The following is a 25,679-nucleotide window of genomic DNA, read 5'->3' as shown; positions in this document are numbered from 1 at the left end:
CATTTACTTCAAGCAAAGAGTTTAATTTAAACAGAGGTCTCACTTCTTCAACAGTCCTTATCCAGGCTTGAAGAGTTCAAAACTCTTAAATAGGAGTTTTGATAAGAAAAGAGACTGGTGGCAGCAGTGGGGACCCCTGATTTTACTCTTTATAAGTATGCTGTATATATGACGGCAGTGTTTTTTAACTTTCTCTGCTCTATGCCATCACATACATAACTCACTTTATTAACTGTAATTTTTCAGCCAAAGGCATGAGTTAGCAGTAGCTAAATGTTCAGATGCTCTGAACACGAGGGTGGAAGAGTGGTATAGAGGATCTACCTCTATTATCTGACTATCAGAATTCCCCACAATCTGACCTCACTTGGTATGCCTAACAAATGACTACATGTCCGCTAGGTAAAAAACTATTATCTATAACATTAGACTTTTACTAACTGTTTAACCAAGTAAGAACTAAAAATAAGCCACATGCAAATATCTAGGTAAGGCTTTATTAGTTTTTATTTAAAAACAATTCAATGGAGACTACCTAGAATTAACGATCAACTGCAAATGGTATTGAACACAATATTATTTAATCAAAAAATCACTTTTTGAATCTTTTAAGAAAATCTTTCCCTGCCCTTATTTATAGTTCATGAAAACTTGACTATACAAAGACTACAAGTATAGAAAGATTTCCTAAGGGAGAGAAATGAATTACAGTAGATGGGGTAGAGAGAGAAGATGGGAGGGGAGGGGAGGGGGGATAGTTGAGGATAGGAAAGATAGCAGAATACAATAGTCACTAGTATGGCAATATGTAAAAACGTGGATGTGTAACCGATGTGATTCTGCAATCTGTATACGGGGTAAAAATGGGAGTTCACAATCCACTTGAATCAAATGTATGAAATATGATATATCAAGAGCTTTGTAATGTTTTGAACAACAAATAAAATAAAAAGAAAGACTTCCTACCTTCTGAGTTAGGATCTCCAAATGGATTTAAATCTACTACATCGGGATCATCAAATGGATTTGAATTCACAGTCACCAGGTCCTTTTCTGCTTCATCCAAAAAGTTAAGTTTGTTGATAAGCTCTGAAAAATAAGCATATATGTTAGCGCACTATAATTATGGTAAAGTCTAATTATTGATCATTCATGAAACATTTCAAATTTTAAAAATTCACATTAATAATACCTGCAAAAATGAGATACAGCATTTTAACAATGGCAGAATGCCATTCAAGCATTTTGTAGTATACCAACATTTCAAAATAAAAACAGATATTAACTTGAAAATTTATCAGATAATGAACTAAAGAAACTTTCATTATAGTTGAATTTGATTCAAATTAAAAGTGCTGATAAAGGTTTTTAGAATACATAAGCTCACTGAAATATTGTCATATGATCAAGTATGTTTTTAAATCATTATTAAGCATTCTGATATAATACTTTGTTAAAGATGATAAATTTTGTTATCTTGTTGGCTGTTGATACACTACAAATTACCAAAGAAAATATTTAAAAAAAAAAAAAAGCAAAAAGACAAAACCGACAGCTAAGTTCAGACAGAAGTCAAGATGTAGCAAGTCACAGTAAATACAGGCAATCAGAAGCAGAAAGAAAGGAGGAAAGCTCTTAGACCTTCAGAGGAACTGGCTGATTTAGCTGAAGGCATATTTGCTTGCTTTATGCAGTCATCTTGATCTTCATCTAAGCTGCTCAGAGCATTCAACTGGTTTACAATTTCTGTAAACAGAAGCCAGTCAAGACAAATGTAAGGTAAGGTCATTTAATTAAAAAGCAGTAGAAGCATGCTGTTACTCAAAAAGACAGAGGAGATGTTTGGTTAATCAATAGAATACATTCAGAGATGTTATTTTGATGAACTATAACAGATATAATCAATTGAATGTTACATTGTACTCACATTTTAAAATACAAAGCATTTTATTGTTAAAATTTGTATTAGTAATATATTAACTGTTAATAGACACAAAAATAAATAACCCAAGAGTTAACATTGACTTTCAGCAATCATATTTTTGTATTTGTAAAAACGAATTCTGCTCTAAACATATACATCAGAAACAAAAATTTTAAAAATCCTGATATTCACCATTTGCTTCAGATATTCTAAATTTAAACTTAAAGGTTTTAAGAATATATATACATGAGTCATGTATATAATATGCAATCATTCTTGCTCTAGAATTGAAAAATCAGCACTAAAACAATAAAAGCAAGCAATAGTTACTGTTTCTACTCCTGTTTTGTAGAGAATTTGTTCTTTTAAGTCAATTCTAAGTATCTGCTTTAAGAATTTTATAATTTAGTCAATAAGAAAACAAAAAGACAAAGATAGAGAAAAAATTTAAATAAAACAATTCATTTTGTGTATAAAAATGTTTTAAATGAGTCATATATATTTTGAATAACTCTGACTATGTGAAACTATCATTCACTGGGTAAAAATTAGATAACTTGTAAACAAAAGAATAAATGCCTTAGTATTCTAGATAGCATACTTAGAATACATTAGTTAATCCTTGATGTTTCCAAAGTTAACTACTAGTATAGAAGTAACTTAGATATGAGGATAAACCAAACAGATCCAGATCATTCAGTGGGAAAGAAAGAAAACAATTAGAAATAGAAAACAGTTGTAAATTTGACATTAACACTACGGTTCTCTAACATTGTAGATCTAAGTACACATGTTAAACTTTATTTGAACCAAATCAAAGAATATACGTTTGTAATATACTGCCTTCATGCATTCACTTGTTGAACAAATATTTATTTATCAGTCTGTGCCAAGCTTTCTGCTTGGAACATAAGGATGAAAAAAAAAAAAAACAAAACAAACATGCTATTATCCTCAAAGAATTTACATTCTATAAAGAGACAAATATTGAAACAGACTTTAGTAAGTGACTCCAAGACTATTAGGCTGTCAGAAATATGTTCTAGATATTTAAGTAAAATATATATAAAAGGTTGATAAATTTATTAATTTTTCCTGTCTGAATGAGAAAATGTATTTTGAATTAGTAAAAATGCTTCAGATAGTCATAGTAAAGCATGGAAAATAATTAAACCCAAATAAACTCTATCATTTGAAGAGTAGTAAAATCAGCTAAGGCCTGTCAGACTTTTATTATGAATAAAAGTGTCTTCTTCCATTTTATTCTACCAATATTTCTTACTCCACTTTGATTCAAGCTAACCTTAGCAAATTTCTCAGTAGGCAGAATTCACTCATAAAATAGATCTTCTACTTTCTACTATTAATCATTGTAATGACATAATATGACATAATATAACAGAGTAGAGGACTAAGATTAAGTGATTACTAGTCTCATGACAGATTTTTTATTCATTATTGTTTATTTTTTAAATTTGCAAATGATTTATTTTTAACTTTGAAAATATAAATAAAATATTAACAATATTGAGTTTGCAGTTGTTAATTCTTACAAATAGCCTAAGAGATAATTATTAAAATAAAATAAATTAAGAGGTTTTTATTAAAAATATTATATGATATGCCTTGTGAAAATATTAGACCTTCTTTTCAGAATATCAATATTGTTTCATGCAGGCTTAGGTACAATGTCAGCATTCATTTAAATATTATCAAAATGAGTTCATATATATAAATACATGACCAGTGTAATTTCACATCATATAATAACCACAAGAATGGGAAGTTATACTTCATGTATATATTACATTTCAAAATACACTGTCATGAATATCTAAAAAGAACAAACAAATATTATCAAAATGGGCCAATCACATGGCTAAATTATTTACACTGTAATTTTTCTGAATGTTTTCAATATTTGCCCCTTCTCATTATGCTTTTAGTGATATCTAAACCAAGGATGACCATTTCCTCATTAGGAATCCCAAATAATAGTTTCTATTCTCTTCAATTGTGACATATTATTCTTTCTATCTTTATAGATTTGTCCTTAGCTTAGGTAAATCTTCACTTCATTACTAGAACTTTTGTTCATATTAACAAAATAAAAAAGGTAATTTTGATTAGGTACATCAATTCCCTATATATGGTATGCAAATAAATGCTAATCCAAATAATAAAAACACAACCTCCAAAGAAATACCATCTATCTATTTAGTAAACATTTATCAAATACCTATTATGTGCCTGAGCTAGTTCCTGCTTTCATGGCTTTACATTTCAGTGGGACAGACAAAACAACATGAAGTATATGACAAAATACTATGATGGAGATAGCATTAAAGGCTGTGTGATTTTTGCCTGCACTTGAGCTAACACAAGACAAAACAGACAATATTCTTATTATTGAAATAATAAGAGAAAATGAAAGGCATTCCATAAGGACAAAAGGAAAACAAAGAGAATATAACATATTTGAAGAACTGCAGTTGTTTGGGCTTAAGATGCCAGGGATAGGGAATGCAATGAGATGAGGTGGGCAAGTGTCCTCTCATAAAGTTATTAGGATGGAACTAAAAAATGTGAACTTTACTCTGAAAGCTTTGGGAATATATTGAAATATCAAATGTATATTTTAGAAGCATCATTTCAGCAGGAACATGGTGGCAACATTTGAAAAATAATAGGACAGGAAGCAAGACAAAGCATCACTTCTCCATGATAAGGCATTCAATAAGTATTTGTTCAAGAATAAATTAAGAAGATTTAATGGTTAACATGATATGGAGGATGAAGAAAGGAATTTAGGATAAGAGTCAGGTTGGATTGACTATGTAGAAAGTAGTTTTAGCACAGTGATGTGTTCTACTCAGTCGGGGACAACCTGTGAAATTTTGTATGAAAATACTTCAACTGGCAGTTGCTATGTGGGTCTTAAACTATATAATTTTGTTATGTACTTCTCCTTTTAAAAAAGTGCTTTTCTGTGTCTTCCAAATTTCCTACAGTTAGTATGTTCTACTTTTATAATTAGAAAATATTAAAAACTCAAAAAAGAAAATTTATAACAAAAATTTATTACTGGAATTTTTTTAAAATGGGAAACCTTCCCATAAACATACTCCCTAACCATATTTATATGTAATACTTTGTTACTTATTAAAGCCTTGCTTCACTAAAAATTTACACACTTGGAAAATGATAATGATGCTATAAAATAAATAGTACAAACAAATTTCTATTTCACTACTGCTCATGTGGAGCAATAAACCCACAGAGCAGAACATTTATTGTAACAGTATGTCAGTCTGTACTTGCTTCCCATTGGTGAGAATAAAAAAGGAAACCAAATTAGGGGCAGGCAATCGAAGCACAGGGTCAAGTAATTTGAGACTCTTTTTACTGTTAGAAAAGCAAAGGAAGATAGAAATTGACCAACAGAGATTATCACATTGAACAAAAAGGGGGATGGGGTGGGAGGTGGAATGAAGAGTAGGTAGCTTTTTTCCTTTTAAGAAAGTCTGTAGGTTGAGTAAAAGTTAAAAAATAAACTGTCTAGAGCTAGAACATACCTGCAAATCTTGCCACATCCTCATTCTTCTCTAAAATGTAACTAAATTTAGTAGAGGTAAAATCTTTTAAGACAGTCTAAAATAGTAACATTTCAGTTTACTAGCAAGGATCAAGGTCAGTAGGATGTCACTTTCCTTACAGGCTTAAGCCCATAAATATTTGATTTGTGTATACAGCTAACAGGTTTCCATCTCATAGCAAATCATAAAGGAGAAGAGAGGGGCTGCTTCAGATAGACAAGTGGACACCAAGTGTTCTCTCTTCCTCCATCTTCAACCTCTCCAATTGTTCCTTCCCAAGGGCTTATTAATATGATCAAGTTGGTAACTACCCACCAAAGTCCCTCAATCTTTTTCCTCTGTTTGACCAATCTCTCTTAAGCTTATATAAGAAAGCATCTTAAAAACATAGTAGTCTATAATTTCTCACCTACCATTAATCTTTCAGCTCACTGCAATCTGCTTTTTTGTTGATGGTGGGGTTTTTTTGTTGTTGTTTTTGGTACTGGGGATTAAACTCAGGAGCACTTGGCCACCGAGCCACATTCCCAGTCCCATTTTGTAGTTTTTATTTAGAGACAGGGTCTCACTGAGTTGTTTAGCTCCTCACTTTTTGCTGGCTTTGAACTTGCAATCCTCCTATTTTAGCCCTCAGAGCCACTGGGATTATAGGCATGTGCCACTGTGCCCAGCACTGAAATCTGCTTTTATCCCCAACTTTACTATTCTCCTAACTGAAGCAGTTCTTCTAAAAGAGTACTTTTAAGAGTTGTGGAGTGAGCCCATACTACCAGCAACTTGGGAGGCTGAGGCAGGAGTATCACAAGTTCACAACCAGCCTCAGCAACTTAGTGAATCCTAAGCAACTTAGCAAGACCCTGTCTCAAAATAAAAAATAAAATAGAGTTAGGGATGTGGTTCAGTGGTAAACTGCCTGAGCATTCAATCCCCAGTACCAGGGCGGGGGGGGGGGGGGGAGTACTTTTAGAAGGTCAACAATGTCTATTCTAAATGGCAATAATTCTAGATAATTTTTAGTTCTTATCATATTTTGTTTCTGAGTGAATAAAAATAATTAACCATTCTCTCCTTGAAATTCCTCTGCCCCATCCAGGACATTAGTATCTCCTTCTTCTATCTTGGCCTCTTTTAATAATAAATACTCTTCTCTTTGCCTCTTAGGTATTGTTATTTCCCAGGATCATCTCATGATAGGTTTCATTCTTTTTTCCCCCCTCAATCTTTTCTTATTGGAAGAATTAATCTATTCTCTTGCTTTAACCCCACACAAAAGTAGAGATAATTCTTATATATGTTCTAAATACTAGGCTTGAATTTCCACTTCCTAATGGGCATTTTCACATAACAATCCTAGACAATCCCTTTATATACTGAACATTAAAAAATTTAGTAACTATGTATCTATGTAATGTTCACCTTGCATATCTTTTTTAAAAATAATTAATTAATTAATTTAATTAGGTATATATGACAGCAGAATGCATTTTGATTCATTGTACACAATTGCAGCACAACTTTTCATTTCTCTGATTGTACATTTCTCTTTGGGCCAATTCTTTTTTTTCCATATTATTATTATTATTATTATTTTAAATACATGACAACAGTGGAATGCATTACAATTTTTATTATACATATAGAGCACAATTTCACCTTGTGTTTCTAAAAACTAGTAGTTTTTATCATATATCTAGTACTTAATGTATGTTGTAAATGAATACGTGAATAAACTGAGTTATAATACTTAACATCATGGTTTTGAGGGCAGAAAGACAGAAGATATTTATTTATTGATAGTAACAGATGTTTTTATTTATGTATTTATCTCTGCGCCTACATATGTGTATATGTATCTATTTATAATATTTTATTTAACTCTAGAAATGTTATGGTTTAAGCCATCACTCCCAAATATGGTGGTTTAAAATAAATTATTGTCTTTGATAGTTCTATGAGTTGCCTGGACTTAGATGGGTAGGTTCACTGAAGTTAGATGGTGGCTGGAAAGCTTGACAGGGCTAAAGATCTAAAATTACATCTTCACTTACATGTTTGGTATTTCAGTTGGGAAGACTAGAAAAACAGGTGTAGGCATTCTTTTCTTTCTAAGTTAAATGACCACATAACTAGTTTAGGGGTCTTTTTAGCACATTTGTCTCAGGGTAGGTAGGTTTTTTACATGGCAGCTAGTTTCTCGTAGAGCATGCATTATAAGAGGCCCAGGCAGAAGCTATAAGGCATCTATAACTTAGCTTTAGAAGTCATACAAAGTCATTTTTACAATATTCTATTCATAGATTTACAGGGCTAGCTCAGAGACAAGGGAGGGGACTACAAAGGAGCATGAATATTGGGAGGAATGGTTCATTAGTAGACAATCTTTGGAGACTAGCTATACTAAACAGTAGATCAATAAAACAGAAAGTTGGATATCATTTTTTTTTACTAATCTATATACTATAATTTTTACATGTTATCCTCTAGTATTTTACTTATACATACACGGAAAAGGTATAAACTAAAATGTACAATTCAATGAATTTTTGACAAATGTGACCCAAGATTCAGAACATTTACTCATCTCCCAATATTTTCTCATGCTTTTTTTTTTTTTTTTGGGGGGGGGGTGGTGTCAATCCTCAGCCCCAAAGGCTATCATTGTTCTATGTTTTTCATATATCATTACTTATGCCTTTTCTAGAACATGACATAAATGGAATTATATAGTATATACTATATACTCTTTTATGTAAGTCCTCTTTCACTTAGCATAATTGTTTTGAGAAGCACTATGTTGTTGAGCATATCAATATAGTTTTTTTTTTTTAGAAACACATGACAGTAGAATGTATTTGAACACACTATACATTATTCTAATTAGGATCCCATTCTTGTGGTCATACATGAGTTTCACTAGTCATGTATTCATATATGAACATAGGAAAGTTATGTCTGATTCATTCTACTGTCTTTCCTATTCCCATCCCTACCCCTTTCTTTCATTCCCCTTTGTATAATACACTGAACTTCTACTCTTCCCTTCCCTCCCTTTCTGTGTTAACCAAAGGCTGAATGTTGTCCATATAGTTTTTTTTTTTTTAATTGTAGAATATTCCACTCATGAATAAACTATAGCTTGTTTAGCCATTCTCCTGTTGATGTATACCTGATGTTCCTATTTGGGCTACTATGAATAAAATTGCTATAAATGCCTTTTTGCAAATCTTTGTGTGGATACAGTTTTCATTTCATTTGGATAAATATCAAAGAGTAGAATTGATGTATCAAGAGGGAAGTATATAGCTAGTGTTGAAAGAAATTCCAAAGTGATTGTACTATTATACTTAATGAATAATGAATGCGAATTTCAGTTGGTTTATATCCTTGCTCACATTTAGTATTGTTGGTCTCATAAATTTTAACTATTCTTGTGGGTGTGAAGTTGTATCTCATTGTGATTTTCATTTGTTTCCCTAATGACAAGTGATTCTGAGAACTTTTTCATGTGTTTATTGGCTAGTGGTATATTTTTGTTCATGAACCATATGTTCAAATCTTTGCCCATTTTAAAAATAGTAGTGGTTTTTTTTTTTTTTTTTGTCTTTTTATTATTGAGTTCTAGGTGTTTAAAAAAAATCTATTCAGGCTGGGGTTATGGCTCCGCGGTAGAGCACTTGCCTTGCACTGTGTGTGATCCTCAGCACCACATAAAAGTAAATAAAATTAAGGTATTGTGTCCATCTACAACTAAAAAAAAATTTTTAAAATCTATTCTCAGAAATAAGACCTGTGTCATATATATACTTTGTTACGACTTTTGTTTTCTAGTCTGTGCTTTACTCATATATTTTCTTAATGGTCTATTTTGATGAGTATAAGTTGTAAATTGAAAATAATTTTAACACATCTAACTTACCAAACACCATAGTTAAGCAACACACTATTGTAGATTATCAGCTATTTTCCCTCAAGATAACATAGCTAACTGGAAACTACAACTCTCAGTAGTTGGCTTATTGAGTGGCTGATCTGTTCATTTATTTATCTGTTCTATGCCAATACTATGGTATCTTGATTGTAGATTTATAGTAAATCTTAATGTATAATTTGGGTTGTTTTTTTTTTTTTTTTTTTTTAACCCCAGGCTTGTGTGTGGTTTTTTTTGTTTTGTTTTTTGGTTATTCAGATCCTTTGTATCCCTAAGTATATTTTAGAATCGGCTTTTCAGTGTATACACAAACACAAACAAAACAACACCAACAACAAAAACTCTGCTAGGATTACAATTGGCATCAAGTTAAATTTATATACAGATTTGGGGAGAAGTGACATATTAAGAGTCTTCTAATCTATGAATATGGAATATCTCTGCATTTATTAAGATCTTTAATTATTCAGTAATATATTATACTTTTCTGTTAGAGGTTTTTCATATCCTTTGTTAATCTATTTCTAAGTAGTCTTTTTTTAAACTGCTACTGTAAATGGAATTATTTTATTAATTTCATTTTCCAAATATTTGTTGTTCATATGTAGAAATACAGTAGATTTTTCTACACTGATTGTTCATCATGCTCTTTTGCTAGGATTTCTAGTATAATGTTGAACAGAAGTAATGAGAGTAAACATTCTTGTCTTGTTCCCAGTTTTTAGGTGAAATGTGTTCAGTTCTAACTTCTTTAGAGCTCTAACTTCCATTCCAGCCCTGTTAGGTTCTCAATATCAGCAAAATTCTCCCAGAGAATTGGAGGTGGGGGGAAGTTAGATAATGTACAGTTGTTATTTGTTAGTATTTAAATAAAATAGAATTAGGGTTTAAGATTAACACATAAAGTAGGATAAATTTCTAATCTGTGATTTCTGCTACTTTTATTATTCTTGGCACATTTGAATTCTAAACACTGTGAAGAAATATTCCTGCTATCTTTGGTCTCTCATCCTGAGGTTTCAATATCCTTTTAAAAAGAGGTAGCTGTTAAACTTCTTAGCTCAAGGGATCAGAACTTCCCCACCACCTCTCTGTTTCTTTCCTTACTTCTCAATGTTAATGACTAAATAATATGCAATTTTCTAAAAATTCTTATTCTCTATGTAGACCTCCTAGATAGGTGCTCATTAAAAGAAAATTATCGAGTTCACAGAAATTGTATAGTTTTGTTTATGAGTGTCCTGGATACTGGAAGGTAGATGCCCAAGTAATGGATGTATTCAGTGACCACAGCTTCATGTTTATTCTAAGGAATCTTCTAATCAAAATTGGGAGACTTATCCCCATTCATAGCACTCGGAAACAGGACATTTAATCTAAGATGCCTGAGTCATACCATCATCAACTCTAGTTCTTCAGATATGTAACTGGTATCTTTTCTACCCACATCTGTGCTGTTAGATTTTGTTCCCTGAAAGTAGCCAATATGTCACTCTCCCTTCCTTCTCCCAAATTAACTTTATCAACTATGGGAAAGGATTAGGAAACACCAAGCAACCTTGCGTTATGGTAAAAATGAATACTGACTGGCAAATTGCATTATAATTGGATAATAGGACTCTGAATGGACTACATATCTGGTGGAAGGCCATAGCTTTGAGCCTCTCTGAATGTGGAGACTCATCTAACTGGGCATGTCCTTTCCATGGACTTTGGAAATTATATCTAGGAAACTATAACAAAAGATATCAGCTCTTGTGCAGCATGGGATTTCAAGCTAAGGCAATCCTTGCTCTTAACTATGTGGATCTTGTCTCTCTATACCCAAATTGTCATTTGGTAGTATAGCACAAAGAATAGCACCTAGACTGTTAAGGACTCACTCTGGCTAATTTAAAAAAAAAAAAAAAGTATATCCTGTGTCTTGTGCAATATTCTTTGAAGTAAATCTAATACTAAGTTTAGCCTGCATGGGTCATGTAAGTGCGAATATCTGATTGAACTTGATTAGGTACTCATGGTGACCTTTGCAATAAGCAAAAAATACCAGTGTTCTTTCTGGTGTCTCCTAATTTCTGAGTGTCCCCAATAATGCTTGCTATAAACGGTTTCCATTTAACCTGATTTTTTGAGGTATATTAAAGAGGACCTTGCCATTTATGCAGGAGTCTTTTTTACCCCTGTTGGTGTGTATTCAGAAATTCAACATAGGGACTGGGGATGTTGCTCAGTGGTAAATCACTTGCCTAGAATGCAGGAGGGAATAGGTTTGATCCCCAGAGCACAAAAGCACAACAAAACAAATAAAAAAAACAAAGTGAAAAACAAATGTCAAAAAAGAAATACAATAATAATTCCAAAGACGGGCATACTGCCCAATATTAATTCAAGCATACTAAGATGCCATATAGATGGAAGCTTATTATGTGCAATCATATATAATTTCTACTCTTGGCTGCAGCAAACTTTCCATTAAAAGGCTTTGTTTTTTCTAAGTCCAAGGTCTATTTCTCTTGCTACATTTCAAGGATTTTTCCAATTCAACTGTAACTAAAAATTCTCCTGCCCATTCACTGATGTTACATCTCTATAGAATGTATCAATATATGTAACATCAATAAAAGGTTCCTGATAAGTAGTCTCAAAATATGTTTCTAGTTAAGAAAGTCTGTTTCAGACAGAACAGGGAAGGGACTTTTGATCAGTCCAAATACAGATACTTTGGATTTACTTTCACCTTCCAGCAAAGACTGTAATTTTAGACATTATTTTATTAATTATTGCCGATTTAATAGCAATTTTCCATAAGAAATTACTAGATAAATGAATAGCCTCTATGTGTAAATCTAAGATATACAGAAAATAATTGCTAGCAATCTATTCCTTCAAGAAGAGGTTTCGGGGCTGGAGTTGTGGCTCAGAGAGCATTTGCGTAGCATGTGTGAGGCCCCAAGTTTGATCCTCAGCATCACAAGAAAATAAAAAAAATAAAGGTATTGTGTCCACCAACAATTAAATTTTTTTTTTTAAAGAGGAGGTTTCATGTTCAGTTGGGGAAATAATACAGCCAATATAATTTTTATCAATATAATGCAATAATATTTTATACATTTATATTTCTTAAGGTATAATAGGGAAAAATCTAGAATACTCATCCCTTCATCCATAAAAATTATGTTGATAACTACTTTCAAAGCTAGTAAAAAGAGTGAATATAAGCTGTGTTTAAGTTTTCCAATTTTAGCTGTTAAGTATAAATACCCACCATACTTTACTTGTACTGTTTTTATGAAATACATTTTGTTTACTCTTGAATATGAATAGTACTATAGTTAAATTTTAGTGTCCTTTTTTTATTATCCTAAAACTACCTTACTCAAACATTTAAAAAGTGAAGAGGCTGGTGAAATGAAATTATATGTGCTAAAAAATGCAACTAAAGAAGCCAGTTATTTAAGTCACTATTCCCTGCAAATGTAACATAAAATGCTGAGAAGAAAATGTAATATCAAAGCAAAAAAATATGGTACGATGTGGACGTACTGACTTAAAACATGTATCTAGTCACCCATGGTCCCTATCTACCCCTTCCATTCACATTTTACATTTATTACTTTTGGAAAACTAGTCTTAAATTATTTAGCTTTTAATTATGTGTATTGTCCAGAACATGTTCCTTCCATAAAATATAAACCTTACCTTGTAAAAGGCAGTATATGTTTACAGGTCAATGGAACAGGATTATAAGCCAGAGTGGTCAAAATGGTCTACAATAGGAGAAGGGAGGACCTAATGATTTGCTATGGTCTTTTAGTTAACATATATTCAATTTTTAATATGTTCCAAAAAATGCACTAGAAGTTAGAAAAGAAAAAAATAATTAGAAACTCTACCTTGAGAGTTTCTATTTTATAAGACACAGGGGAAAAATGAAAATAATAGTAATACAAATCAGTAGCATTCCAAAGGAATCTTGAATAATCACAAGTTGAATTAAAATAATTTCTTCAATTAGGGTAAGAGAATTTTAAACAGTCTAAAAAAAGTTAAGTCTCAGTCTCTTGAATCACTGGGATTACAGGCATGAACTACCATGTCCAGTGAATTTTAGAAAATTTAAGGCATATGTCCCATACTTAAGCAATGAGGGTTTAACCATTAAAGCAAAATATTACTAATGCTTTCACTGAATCTATATATAGCTTAAAAAACCCTTTATTTTCCTTTCAATACCAGTATAGAACTTATAAAATATTATTATATTTTCTTCTATTGCTGTTATCAAAAGAGCATAGACTGCTCCAAACATGATCATATTAATATTCTATCAGAGTGATAAAAACTCATGCTATAGGAAAAGGCCTGTATTTGCAAATATAGAGTAGTATTATAAAGATGGAATAGTCAAGATTATCAAGGAAATGGGTATGAAAAGCATCTCCAAGTTATATAACAACAGAATTAAACTTTGAAAGATAGGTATGCTATGCTCTGAATACCCCCAAATTTATATGTTGGAACTTAATCACCAGGGTGATGGGTATTAAGAGATGTGGCCTTTGGAAGGAGATTAGATCATATGAAAAGTCTAATCTAATGCTAAATCCAACAAATAGAACATACATGTAAAATAGATATTTATGGAAAATTTACAAAAAATTACATTATGCATCAAGACTACAATAAAAAAAAACAAACTAAAAACTTTTCTAAAAATTGGGATAAAGGAACTTGAGGGAGTAAGTTTGAATCTTTTAATATTTGCTCTCCTGGCATGCCATCTATTAGAAACTGATCCCTCATTAGATATTAAATCTACTAACTCCTTGATCTTGAAATTCCTAGCCTCCCTCCATAACTGTGATCAACAAGTTTCTGTTGTTTGTAAATTACCTAGTGTGAAATCCCCAAGTGGACTAAGACAAGGTAGGTGAAAGGTCATTGGTGGTGACAGGGGAAGGACACTCATTTATCCTTCTGAAAATATTCAAACAAACCAAATAATCAAAACTCAAAAGATTTTAAAAAAAAAACAGCTCAAATATGGGACATGGCATTTAAAAATTGCTGAGATCATTATAAAACACAATGCAACTGTTAGCATTTATTTTGGGGAAAAACAATAAAATATTACTGAAATAAATATAATAGTAGCCAAAAGTTTTCACAGAAAGAAGAGAAACACATTGCAACTTTCATCATTTAGGAGGACAGTCAAAAAGAAGAACATTTCATACTTCCTAAGAGAATCATACATCAACAAGTCATAACAATCATAAATATTTATACCCCACATACAATGGAGCATCTACATACCTCAAACAAACCCTTCTCAATTTCAAGAATCAAAAAGACCACAACACACTAATACTGGGTGACTTTAACACACCTCTCTCACCACTGAATACATTCTCAAAACAAAAATTAAATAGAGAAGCTACAGAACTAAAAATATAATTAATAACTTAGGCTTAACAGACATATATAGAATATTTCATCCATCTATGACTGAATACAATTTCTTCTCAGCAACACATGGATCCTTCTCTAAAATAGACCATATCTTAGACCACAAAGCAACTCTTAGCAAATACAAAAAATAGAGATAATACCTTGCATTCTATTAGATCATAATGGAATGATATTAGAAATCAACAATAAAATAAAATATAGAAACTAGTCTAACACCTGGAGACTAAGTAAAATGCTACTGAACCAATGGATAGCAGAAGAAATCAGGAATGAAATAAAATAATACTTAGAGGTAAATGAGAATAGCGATACAACATATCAAAATCTCTGAAACACAGAGATTTACTCTAAGAGTAAAGTTCCTTGCATTGAGTGCACTCCTTAAAAGAACAGAAAGTCACCAAAGAAATACCCTAACATTACATCTCAGAGCCCTAGAAAAACAACAAATCAATACCTAAAGCAGAAGACAGAAAATATTTAAAATCAGAGCTGAAATCAATAAAATTGAAACAAAAAATAATAATTCAAAAAAGTCAATGAAATAAAAAGTTGGTTCTTTGGAAAAATAAATAAAATTGATAAACCCTTAGCTAAGCTAACGGGGGGGGGGGTGGAATCCTCAAATCACTAAAATTTGTGATGAAAAGGAAATATCACAATGGACACTACTGAAATACGATAATCAGAAACTATTTTGAAATTTATACTCTAATAAAATAGAAAACCCTTGAAGACACTGACAAATTTCTAGAGATGTATAACCTGCCCAAATTGAAACAGGAGGACATAGAAAATCTAAACAGATCAATTTCAAGCAATGAAATGGAAGACACCAACAAAAGCCTACTAACGGGCTGGGGATATGGCTCAAGTGGTAGCACGCTTGCCTAGCACGCGTGAGGCACTGGGTTTGATTCTCGGCACCACATAAAAAAAACAAAAAACAAACAAACAACAACAACAACAAAAAAACCCCAAAACCAAAATAAAGATATTGTGTCTACCTAAAAAAATCTAAGAAATAAAAAAAATAAATAAAAGCCTACAAACATGCGGATGGGGTTGTAGCTCAGTGGCAAAGCGCTTGTCTAGCATGTGTGAGGTACTGGGTTCAATCCTTAGCACCACATAAAAATAAATAAAGGCATGCTGTCCATCTACAACCACACACACAAAAAAAGTAAATAAATAAAAATAAAATAAAAAGCTTACTAACAAAGAAAAGTCCAAGACTAGATGGATTCTCAGCTGAGTTCTACTGGACATTCAAAGAAGAACAAACACCAATCTTTCTCAAATTATTCCATGAATGAGAAAAGGAGGGAACCCTTCTCCAAACTAATTCTATGAACCCAGTATCACCCCGATACCAAAACCAGACAAAGACACACCAAAGAAGGAAAACAAAACTTCAGAACAATATCCCTGATGATCATAGATGCAAAAATTCTTAATAAAATAATGGCAAATTACATACAAAAACATATTAAAAAATAGTGCACCAGGACCAAGTAGGCTTCATCCCAGAAATTCAAGGTTGGTTCAACATATGGAAATCAATAAACATAATTCATCCCATCAATAGATTTAAAGACTAGATTATCTCAATAAATACAGAAAAAAGCATTTGAGAAAATACAGCATCCATTCATGTTCAAAACACCAGAAAAACTAAGGATAGTAGGAATATACCTCAACATTGTGAAAACTGTATATGCTAAACCCAAGGCCAACATCATTCTAAATTGAGAACATTCTTTCTAAAAACTGAAACAAGACAAGGATGCCCTTTTTCACCACTTCTATTCAACTTAGTCCTTGAAACTCTAGCCAGAAGAAATTAAAGGAATACTAATTGAAAAGGAGAACTCAAACTATCCTTATTTGCTGATGACATGATTCTATATTTAGAAGACCCAAAAAACTCCACCAGAAAACTTCTAGAACTCATAAATGAATTCAGCAAAGTAGCAGGATAAAAATTAACACCCATAAATCAACTGCATTCCTATACATCAGTGAGGAATCAATAGAAAGAGAAATTAGAAAAACTATCCCATTCACAATAGCCTTGGGAAAAAAAATTGAGAATCAATCTAAAAAAAGATGTCAAAGACCTCTAAAATGAAAACTACAGAACATTAAAGTAAGAAATTGAAGAACTTTGAAGATGAATCCATAGTCCTGGATAGGCAGACTTAATATTGTCAAAATGACCATACTAACAAAAGTGGTGTACATATTTAATGCAATTCCTATTAATATTCCAATGACATTCTTCATAGAAATAGAAAAGGCAGTCATAAAATTCATTTGGAAAAATAAGAGACCCAGAATACCCAAAGCAATCCCTAGTGAGAAAAAATGAAATGGAGGCATCACAATACCAGACATTAAATTATACTACAGAGATAGAAAAACAAAAATGAATGACTTGGTAAAAACAAACAAGCAACAACAACAACAACAAAATTGAATGGTATTTGCACCAAAACAGACATGAAGACCAAAAGTACAGAATAGAAGACACAGAGATAAACCCACATAAATACTGTTATGTCATACTAGACAAAGGTGCCATAAACATACATTGGAGAAAGGAAAGCCTCTTCAGCAAATGGTGCTGGGGAGACTGGAAATCCACATGCAGCAAAATGTATTTATACCCCTATCTCTCACCTTGCACAAAACTCAACTCAAAAGTAGTCCAAGGACCTGGGCATTACCCTGTGCTTACTAGAAGAAAAAATATGCCCAAATAATCCATCATGTTGGCTCTGGAACCAAATTTCTCAACAAGACTCCTAAAGCACAAGAAGTAAAATCAAGAATTAATAAATGGGATGGTATAAAACTAAAAAGCTTCTTCACAGCAAAGAAAATAATGAAGAATGTGAAGAAAGAGCCTACAGAATGGAAGAAAATCTTTGCCACATGTACCTCAGACAGAGCATTAATCTCCAGAATATATAAAGAACTCAAAAAACTTACTACTACTACTACTACTACTAATAATAATAATAATAATGTAACAACTCAATAAATAAATGGGAAAGGAACTGAACGAACACTTCACAGAAGAAGAAATACAATCAATTAACAAACATAAAAAAATGTTCAACATCTCTAGCATTTAGAGAAATGCAAATCAAAACTATACTGAGATTCTCATTCTAGTCAGAATGGCAATTATCAAGAACACAAGTAATAATAAATGTTGGCAATGATGTGGGGGAAAAGGTACACTCATACATTGCTGGTGGGACTGTTAATTGGTGTAACCACTCTGGAAAGCAGTATGGAGATTCCTCAGAAAACCTGGAATGGAACCATATTTGACCCAGTTATCCCACTCCTTGGTATGTACCCCAAAAACTTAAAATCAGCATACTACTGGGGCTAGGGTTGTAGCTCAGTGGTAGAGCGCTTGCCTTGCATGTATGAGGCACCGAGTTTGATCCTCAGCACCACATAAAACATAAATAACAAAATAAATGCATTATGTCTATCTACAACTAAGTTTTTTTTTTTAAAAAATCAGCATATTACCATAATACAGCTACATCAATATTTACAGCAGCTCAATTCACTGTAGCTAAGCTATGGAACCAACCTAGGCCCCATCAATAGATGAATGGATAAAGAAAATGTTATATACACAATAGAATATTACTCAGCCATAAAGAAGAATGAAATTATGGCATTTGCTGGTAAATGAACTGGAGATTATCATGCTAAGTGAAATAAGCCAATCCCACCAAAACCAAAAGCCAAACATTCTCTCTGATATGTGATGCTAACACACAATAAGACGGGGTAAGGGGAAGAAAAGAATAGAAGTTCATAGGATTAGACAAAGGGGAATGAAGGGAAAGGAAGGGAGATGCAAATAGGGAAGACAGTAGAATGAATCAGACTCCTGTGTTCATATATAAATACAAGACCAGTGTAACTCAACATTGGGTACAACCACAAGAATGGGAAATTATACTCCAGGTAATAATATGTCAAAATATACTTTATTGTCATGTATATCTAAAAAGAATTAAAAATTTTTAAAAAGAGTCAATAGATTCTATTTTACTTTTTATGTTAGTATTGATGGATGGGTTTATTCATTTAACTATCTAGCGTTTTAATAAACTACTACTCTAATATAAAAATAGAATATATATTTTCCAAATTATTCTATTAAAATATTTGATTAAAAATTCTTAAGAGTGGCAAAATTTGGGGAACAGGTGAGAAAATCACTAAGAAAAGACACAAAATAAAAGTACAAAAAGAAATAATATAAATGAAATTAAGTATGTCAGTTATCAAGACATATAATATTAAAGGCCAAATATTATAAGGTTAGATTAGCCATATGCTATTTATAAGAGAAATATAAATATTCAAAATAAAGGGATAAATATGTCCCCCAAATTAAGTATGTTAAAAATATCAATATAAAGTAAAATTTCAAGGCATGAGGCATTAAATGGGGCAAGCATACAAATGAGAATGAAGTTATAAAAGAATAAACTTTTTTTGTAAATTAATTTAGCATTGACATGCTCTGTCTTTAACAGATGAACTATACAAAAAGAATAACAATACAAATAATATAAATGAAAAGTCTGACTTAATGATGAAGGTAACAAATAGAATGTCCACATAAAAAAGATATTTACGAAAAATTTACAAAAATACATGACATAATTAGACCAAGAAAAAACATCAATAAAATGTTTTCTAAAACTTGAAATCCAAAGAACTTTTGAATCTTATTGAATTAATACACTAGAAATAAACAAACTCGAAATAAACACTCCTGAACAATCTTGGATCAAAAAAAAATCAATTTCAATCACAAATTAGAAAATAATAATTTATAAAATCTGCACATGACAAAACATGTACTGTTACATACAAGCCTGATTTGTTTCTCATGGTAGATTTCTAGATGTGGAGCAGAAGTGAAAGTGACTGGAACAAAGTCTAGGAACGTTTTGGCTAAGGATTTACACGGTGATCAATGTGATTGATCCCCATGTGGTAGCAAGAATTGAGGCAAAGCCAAGAGATAAATACCAAAGTACCAATTCATTTGGAAAAAAAACAAGAATTGATCACATAGTAGTGAAGGGACATCAATCCAGAAATTTAGAGCAGTTAATTAACTAAAAGAAATATATAAATAGTACTTGATTTTCACACCAATAAAGTAAAAATCAGTTCCTCTGTGTAATAACCAGATTAGCAATAACTATTAGCCAACGATTAAAAAGGAGGTTCTAACTACTTAACATCTTAGTAGTTTGATCAAACCAACCAGAAGGGATAGCTTCATGGCATATTTTCATAAATATATGCAAATCTGAAACAGAATATCCATATAATTCACGTAACTATATGAACATGAGCTAGGAGAAGCTTCTTGTTTATCTTCTTGTTTTGTCTTATCATTCCTTTAAGGCATATCTTTATGTCAGAGGTTTCATTCATACATTGACAAAGAAATATGAGCATATTTAAGTTGCTTTATACTATAATTCTGAAATTACAGCAAAGAATTTTATGTTTCTTTGATTATCTTTGGACTTGATCTTAAACGGCTAAAAATCTGTTCAATTATAATAAGCATAAAAAGTTTTCAGAGAACTAAACGGTTTAAGGAAAAATATCTTAGTGGAATTTTTTTTTTCTGGTAAATAATGTTTCAACTCTTCAAAACAAGAGAAAACTTTTGGTTTAATGATAATAAAACTAACCTGTAATTTTTGCTGCCTTTTCTTCTTGGTTCACTCGGTTCTCATCATCATCTTCATTATCTTCTTCAAAGTCATCCAAATTGCCAATGTCAGCTTGCTTCATACTCATCAAACTAGCCAAACTTTGCATGTCTTCATCACTACATTAATGATTAAAGACATAATCAAATTATAATACAGTTAATTTAAATGACATTGCTTGAAAAAGTATTATTTCTTAAGACATACAGGCTGAGCATCCTTTATCTGAAAATTCAAAATCCAAATGTTTCCAAGTCCCAAACTTTTGAAGCCACTGAAAGAGTGCCACAAGAGAAAAATTGCATACCCAAGTTCACATGATAGGTTGTAGTGAAACTTCAGGTGCACTAAAAAACTGTATAAAATTACCTTCAGGCATATAAGGTGTATAAGGTGTCTATGAAACAAACAAATTTAGTGTTTAGACTTGGTCCCATCCCCAAGATGCCTCATTGTGTACATGTAAATATTCCAATATCTAAAAAAATCTGAAATCTGAAACACTTCTGGTCCTAAGCATTAGGATAAGGGATATCAATCTATAATAGTAATATATTCTTTATTTCTGTAAATCTGCAAATAAGTCTTTTTAAACACTTGTATAAGAAAATTGAATAATCTAAGTAGTCCTATTCATTAATTTTTAAATAGCATGTTTAATGAGTAAAAAGAGAGGAAAATTAAAAACTAACCTATCAGGAGTTAATTTAAATCTGTATGCTATTCATAAAGCAATAGGATAAGTCAGGTGCAGTGGTGCACAACTATAATCCCAGCAATTTGGGAGGCTGAGACAGGAAGATTGCAAGTTCCAAAGCAGCCTCAGCAATTTAGTGAGGCATTCAGCAACTTAAAACCCTGTCTCAAAATAAAAAATTGAAGGGACTGGGATATAGATCAGTGGTAAAGAACCCCTGAGTTCAATCTCCAGCATCAAAAATCAATCAATCAATCAATCAATCAATCAATCAATCAATAGTATAGTTGCATATCAGATGACATACAGACTCAAAAATATTAAAAATTTTTAATTTCAAAAGATATCATTCCTAAAAAGTTAATTTGCTTAATATTTTCACTTTAATTTACTTATATTTTAACCCTGAACATTTTTCGTTGGGCAAGGTAAGTAAGTATGGAAGAAGTAGATAGAAAGAAGATTATCATCAAACAGGGACGAGAGGTGGGAGGGAATAGGAGAGAGAGGGGGAATTGCACGGAAGAGGAAAGGAGACCCGCAATGTTATACAAAAATACATAAAAGAGGATGTGAGGCGAAGGGAAGGAAAAAAAATAAATATAAAAATAAGAGAGAGTGAGAGAAGTGAGTTATGGTAGTTGGGGTAGAGGGAGGGGAGGGGAGGGGAGGGGAGGGGGGGATAGGAAGGGGATAGGAAGGGCAGCAGAATACAACAGACACTTGTTTGGCAGTATGTATAACCGTGGCTGTGTAATCAACGTGATTCTGCAATCTGTAAACGGGGGAATAATAAGAATTCATACCCCATTTGAAACAAATGTATGATATATGATGTGTCTAGATCAATGTAATGTTTTGAGCAACCAATAAATTTCTAAAAAAAAAAAAAAGAATCCTTTAGGTATTAAAGGGCATGCAGTCATTAGAAATATAAGGGTGATAAATGAAATTGGGAAGAGAAAATAAGTTACATTGTATATTATTACAAATATTATTGGAATGATTAAGATCTTTATAATCTGAATCATAAAACATAGTCATTAAATTTAATGGAAATAATCTTAAAAAAAAAAAAAGAAGTAGGTAAAGAAGAAATTCAGGGATTTCTGAGAGTCTCCATTCAATTCAAATTGAGACATTTGATATAGCTGAATTTCTTCTCACCCAGATTACTGTGAATGGTTTTGAATCCTTCCAATGGAAGGAAGTCCACCCTCAAAGGATCTGCTCTGAATTTGTTTCTCTCTTCTTTCTATGTTTCCTTTCCTTTCTTTTTGGCTTAAACTTCAGGATAAGATATTTTTAATATCACTGTATTTTCGCCTACAGTTTAAGGTCCTGAGATGAAAGACTAAGATGTTTTCATTCTGGACTAACCACACTCACTTAGAACCTAACTTCTCTGAGAGGAGGCTTATTGTTGTTATCTGCCAAGTTATTTGCTACCATGTAGACAAGTGTCAATCATCTCATTTTGAGCAATAAACAGAATCCATTCTTATCATTCAAGTAGACATGGCCAATTAACTATAATTGTGATTACTAAACCACATTCCACTAGGTCAGATATGTTCAGAACTGTGATTTTGGATTGGATTGGATTGAAACGTTCATAGCTACCTTTTCCCCTCACCTTTAATAGGAAATTCTAAGAATAGCTTTTCCATTTATCTCATTCCTTCATCTTTTACTTCAAGGAGGTACAAACTCTTTCATTAAACCAATAGCATGCATTTACTCTAACTGTATGCAATAACCAGAGTGAACTGATACTTTTCCCCTCCTGTTCTATGTTTTAATCTAATCAGAATTTTACTCTTTTAAGAGACTAGACTCAAGTCTAGAAATCTGTGCAATGCTTAATCAGTGTTTAAAAAGTAATTTTTGATTTTTATTTTTTGAGACAAGGTCTTGCTTTTGTTGCCTGGGTTGGTCTTGAAATCCTAGGCTAAGCAATCCTCCCTCCTCAGCATCCTGAGTAATGGGGATACAGGTGCACACCACTGCTTTACATAGAAGTGATTTTTTAAAAGGATAATAATCATGGTAAATTGTTTATCTGCATATACTTTTCTAAGCAATTTTTGGAAGGTTGAGCCAAGAAACATGAATTGGCAAAAAGTTTCCTTAATTCTTTCATCCCTTTTATCCTAAACTTTTTATTTAGGGTTCCTCTCACTACTTAGTTGCATCAAGTAGCTCTACAAATTTATCTGTCTGCACTTTAGACTACAAGCTGCTACAATGAAGATAAACACCTATGATACCCTATAATATCCAATTCAAAATTTGAAATCAGTTATTATATATAGTTTTATACTATAGTTCATTTTTTGGAATCAAAAGAGGCTATTTATAAATAACAAGGAGTTTATTTAACTCAGTCTATGAAATAAAGAATGATGGCTATGTTATATGATGTTCAACTAATACTAGTCTGCTGAGCCAAAAGTTCTTTACTTGTGGTGTCTTGAAACACACTGTGAATGAAGCAGCTTATTTGACAAAAGAAACTTACGTGGCTTTTCCTTCCCGAAGGAAAATGCAAGATAATGAAAACTGGAGAGTGGCAGATACAACTTTTTTAGACAATGGCTTGAATTTTAACTTGACATCTGTCTGAGTTGGCATAGGGCTTGCATACTGTTTCATATTGATGCTGCTAGTAGCAAGAGCTTTCCTTCTACCAGAAGGGGATTCCTAGAAGACACAAACACACACACACATAAATAAATAAATAAACAAACAAATGAATAAATAAATACATTTTTAAAGATTATGTATTTTGGAGTTATCTGATAGCCAAACAATAAATTAAAAAAAAAAAAAGCATTTATTTTTTACTTTTAAGTAGACACACAAATTTCATTTTCATGTGGTGCTGAGGATCGAACCCAGTGCCTCATGCATGCTCGGCAAGCGCTCTACCACTGAGCCAAAACCCCAGCCCCCAAATAATAAAAGTTAATAACAGCTGAGAACTTCCTTCTCCAATTAACTCCTATAACATAGTAATAAATAAAATCATGATGAGGTTTCATCATAGCTTTTATATCTAAGTAAGGCAGATAAGAAATTAGAAAGAGAGTACAGGTGGAAAAAAGGAAAGACTAGAAAATATCTTGGGAAAGGAAAAGCAAGGAATAAAAACAAGGACAAAGTGTTTCCAGATTTACTGTGAAAAAAGACTCTAACACTGGGCTAACAATGGTTTTCCTTCCTTTCACTGTACTTAATGAAACAGTGTAACCTACTAATATTTCTCCTTTCTAAACACTCAAAATTTTTTACAGAACTTCTACCCTAGGTGGCATTCTTCCTCTTTTTTGCCTATATTATCTAAATTCTATCTATACTGTCATTTGAGCCTTATTTCTTTCCAAAGAACTTTTCCAATCATTCCAGTTTGTAATTCTCTCTCACTTCCATAAGATCACACATTTAAAGGAAGAAACAGGTCTCTGATCTCAGGTTCATGGCAGCACTGCTAACTAACCCCAGCAAATTTCAAAATTCTTCTCGACATTGCTATTGCCAATTCATCAGAAATGAAACACAAAATGAAACCTGTCTGCTATTGAAGGTGTTTAAGCCATCATATTTCCTAATTGAAACAAAACAGCAAAATAATGACTAGGCATTAATTACATGTAAAGCACTGTAAATTCTGAAGTGATATGATGATGAATAACACATAATTCTTGAGTGTGTTTCTAATGGAAAGGAAAACATTTTATGGATAATTTTTAATGACATCAATCAGAGGATATATATATATATATATATATATATATATATATATATATATATATACATACATACATACACACACTATTATTTCTTAACATTTACTGATCTGGCAGTTGAGAGCAACATTTAAGGCTGAATGTCTAAGTTGGGTGACCTTGAACAAGTCAGGACACTTGAATCTCAGTGACCTTCCCTGAAAAATAAAGAGGAGCTAAACAAATCCATTGAAGTCCTGCAATTATTTTCTATAAAATGTTCCAACCAAGGCAAGAAGAACTTCCATTAATATCTTTGAAATTTTATTTAATAAATCTTTATTTGTCCTATGATTGACAAATCTGCCTAAAATAAGGATATACTAGTTTAATCAAAACATTAAAACAGACCTCAAAAATATGACATTTCTGCCCAGCAGAATAAGTAAAAATGCAATATAACAGCCCTAAAGAACACCTTGTTTTAAAATGTGGTCTTATCTGTCAGATTATGCACAGCAATATTATACAGAACTATTAGTGCATGTAGATAC

At 32.0% G+C, this 25,679-nt stretch overlaps 1 protein-coding gene across 3 annotated transcripts in view; it reads right to left on the bottom strand.

The window, feature by feature from the left end:
• Ehbp1 (EH domain binding protein 1) overlaps window positions 1–25,679 on the bottom strand; it is a 312,420-nt gene that overhangs the window by 176,512 nt on the left and 110,229 nt on the right. For all 3 annotated transcript variants that reach the window (XM_071601621.1, XM_027934467.2, XM_071601622.1), the window contains exons 6-8: window positions 23,919–24,100; window positions 20,680–20,819; window positions 967–1,089 (exon numbers count right to left, since the gene is read on the bottom strand). In XM_071601621.1, coding sequence (XP_071457722.1) covers window positions 967–1,089; window positions 20,680–20,819; window positions 23,919–24,100 — 445 coding nt within the window. The remainder of the gene's footprint in view (window positions 1–966; window positions 1,090–20,679; window positions 20,820–23,918; window positions 24,101–25,679) is intronic.

Source organism: Marmota flaviventris, chromosome 14 (assembly GCF_047511675.1).
Source record: "Marmota flaviventris isolate mMarFla1 chromosome 14, mMarFla1.hap1, whole genome shotgun sequence".
Taxonomy (NCBI): domain Eukaryota; kingdom Metazoa; phylum Chordata; class Mammalia; order Rodentia; family Sciuridae; genus Marmota; species Marmota flaviventris.
Note: the sequence above shows the minus strand (reverse complement) of the source record. Positions and strands in the feature narration are given on the sequence as shown.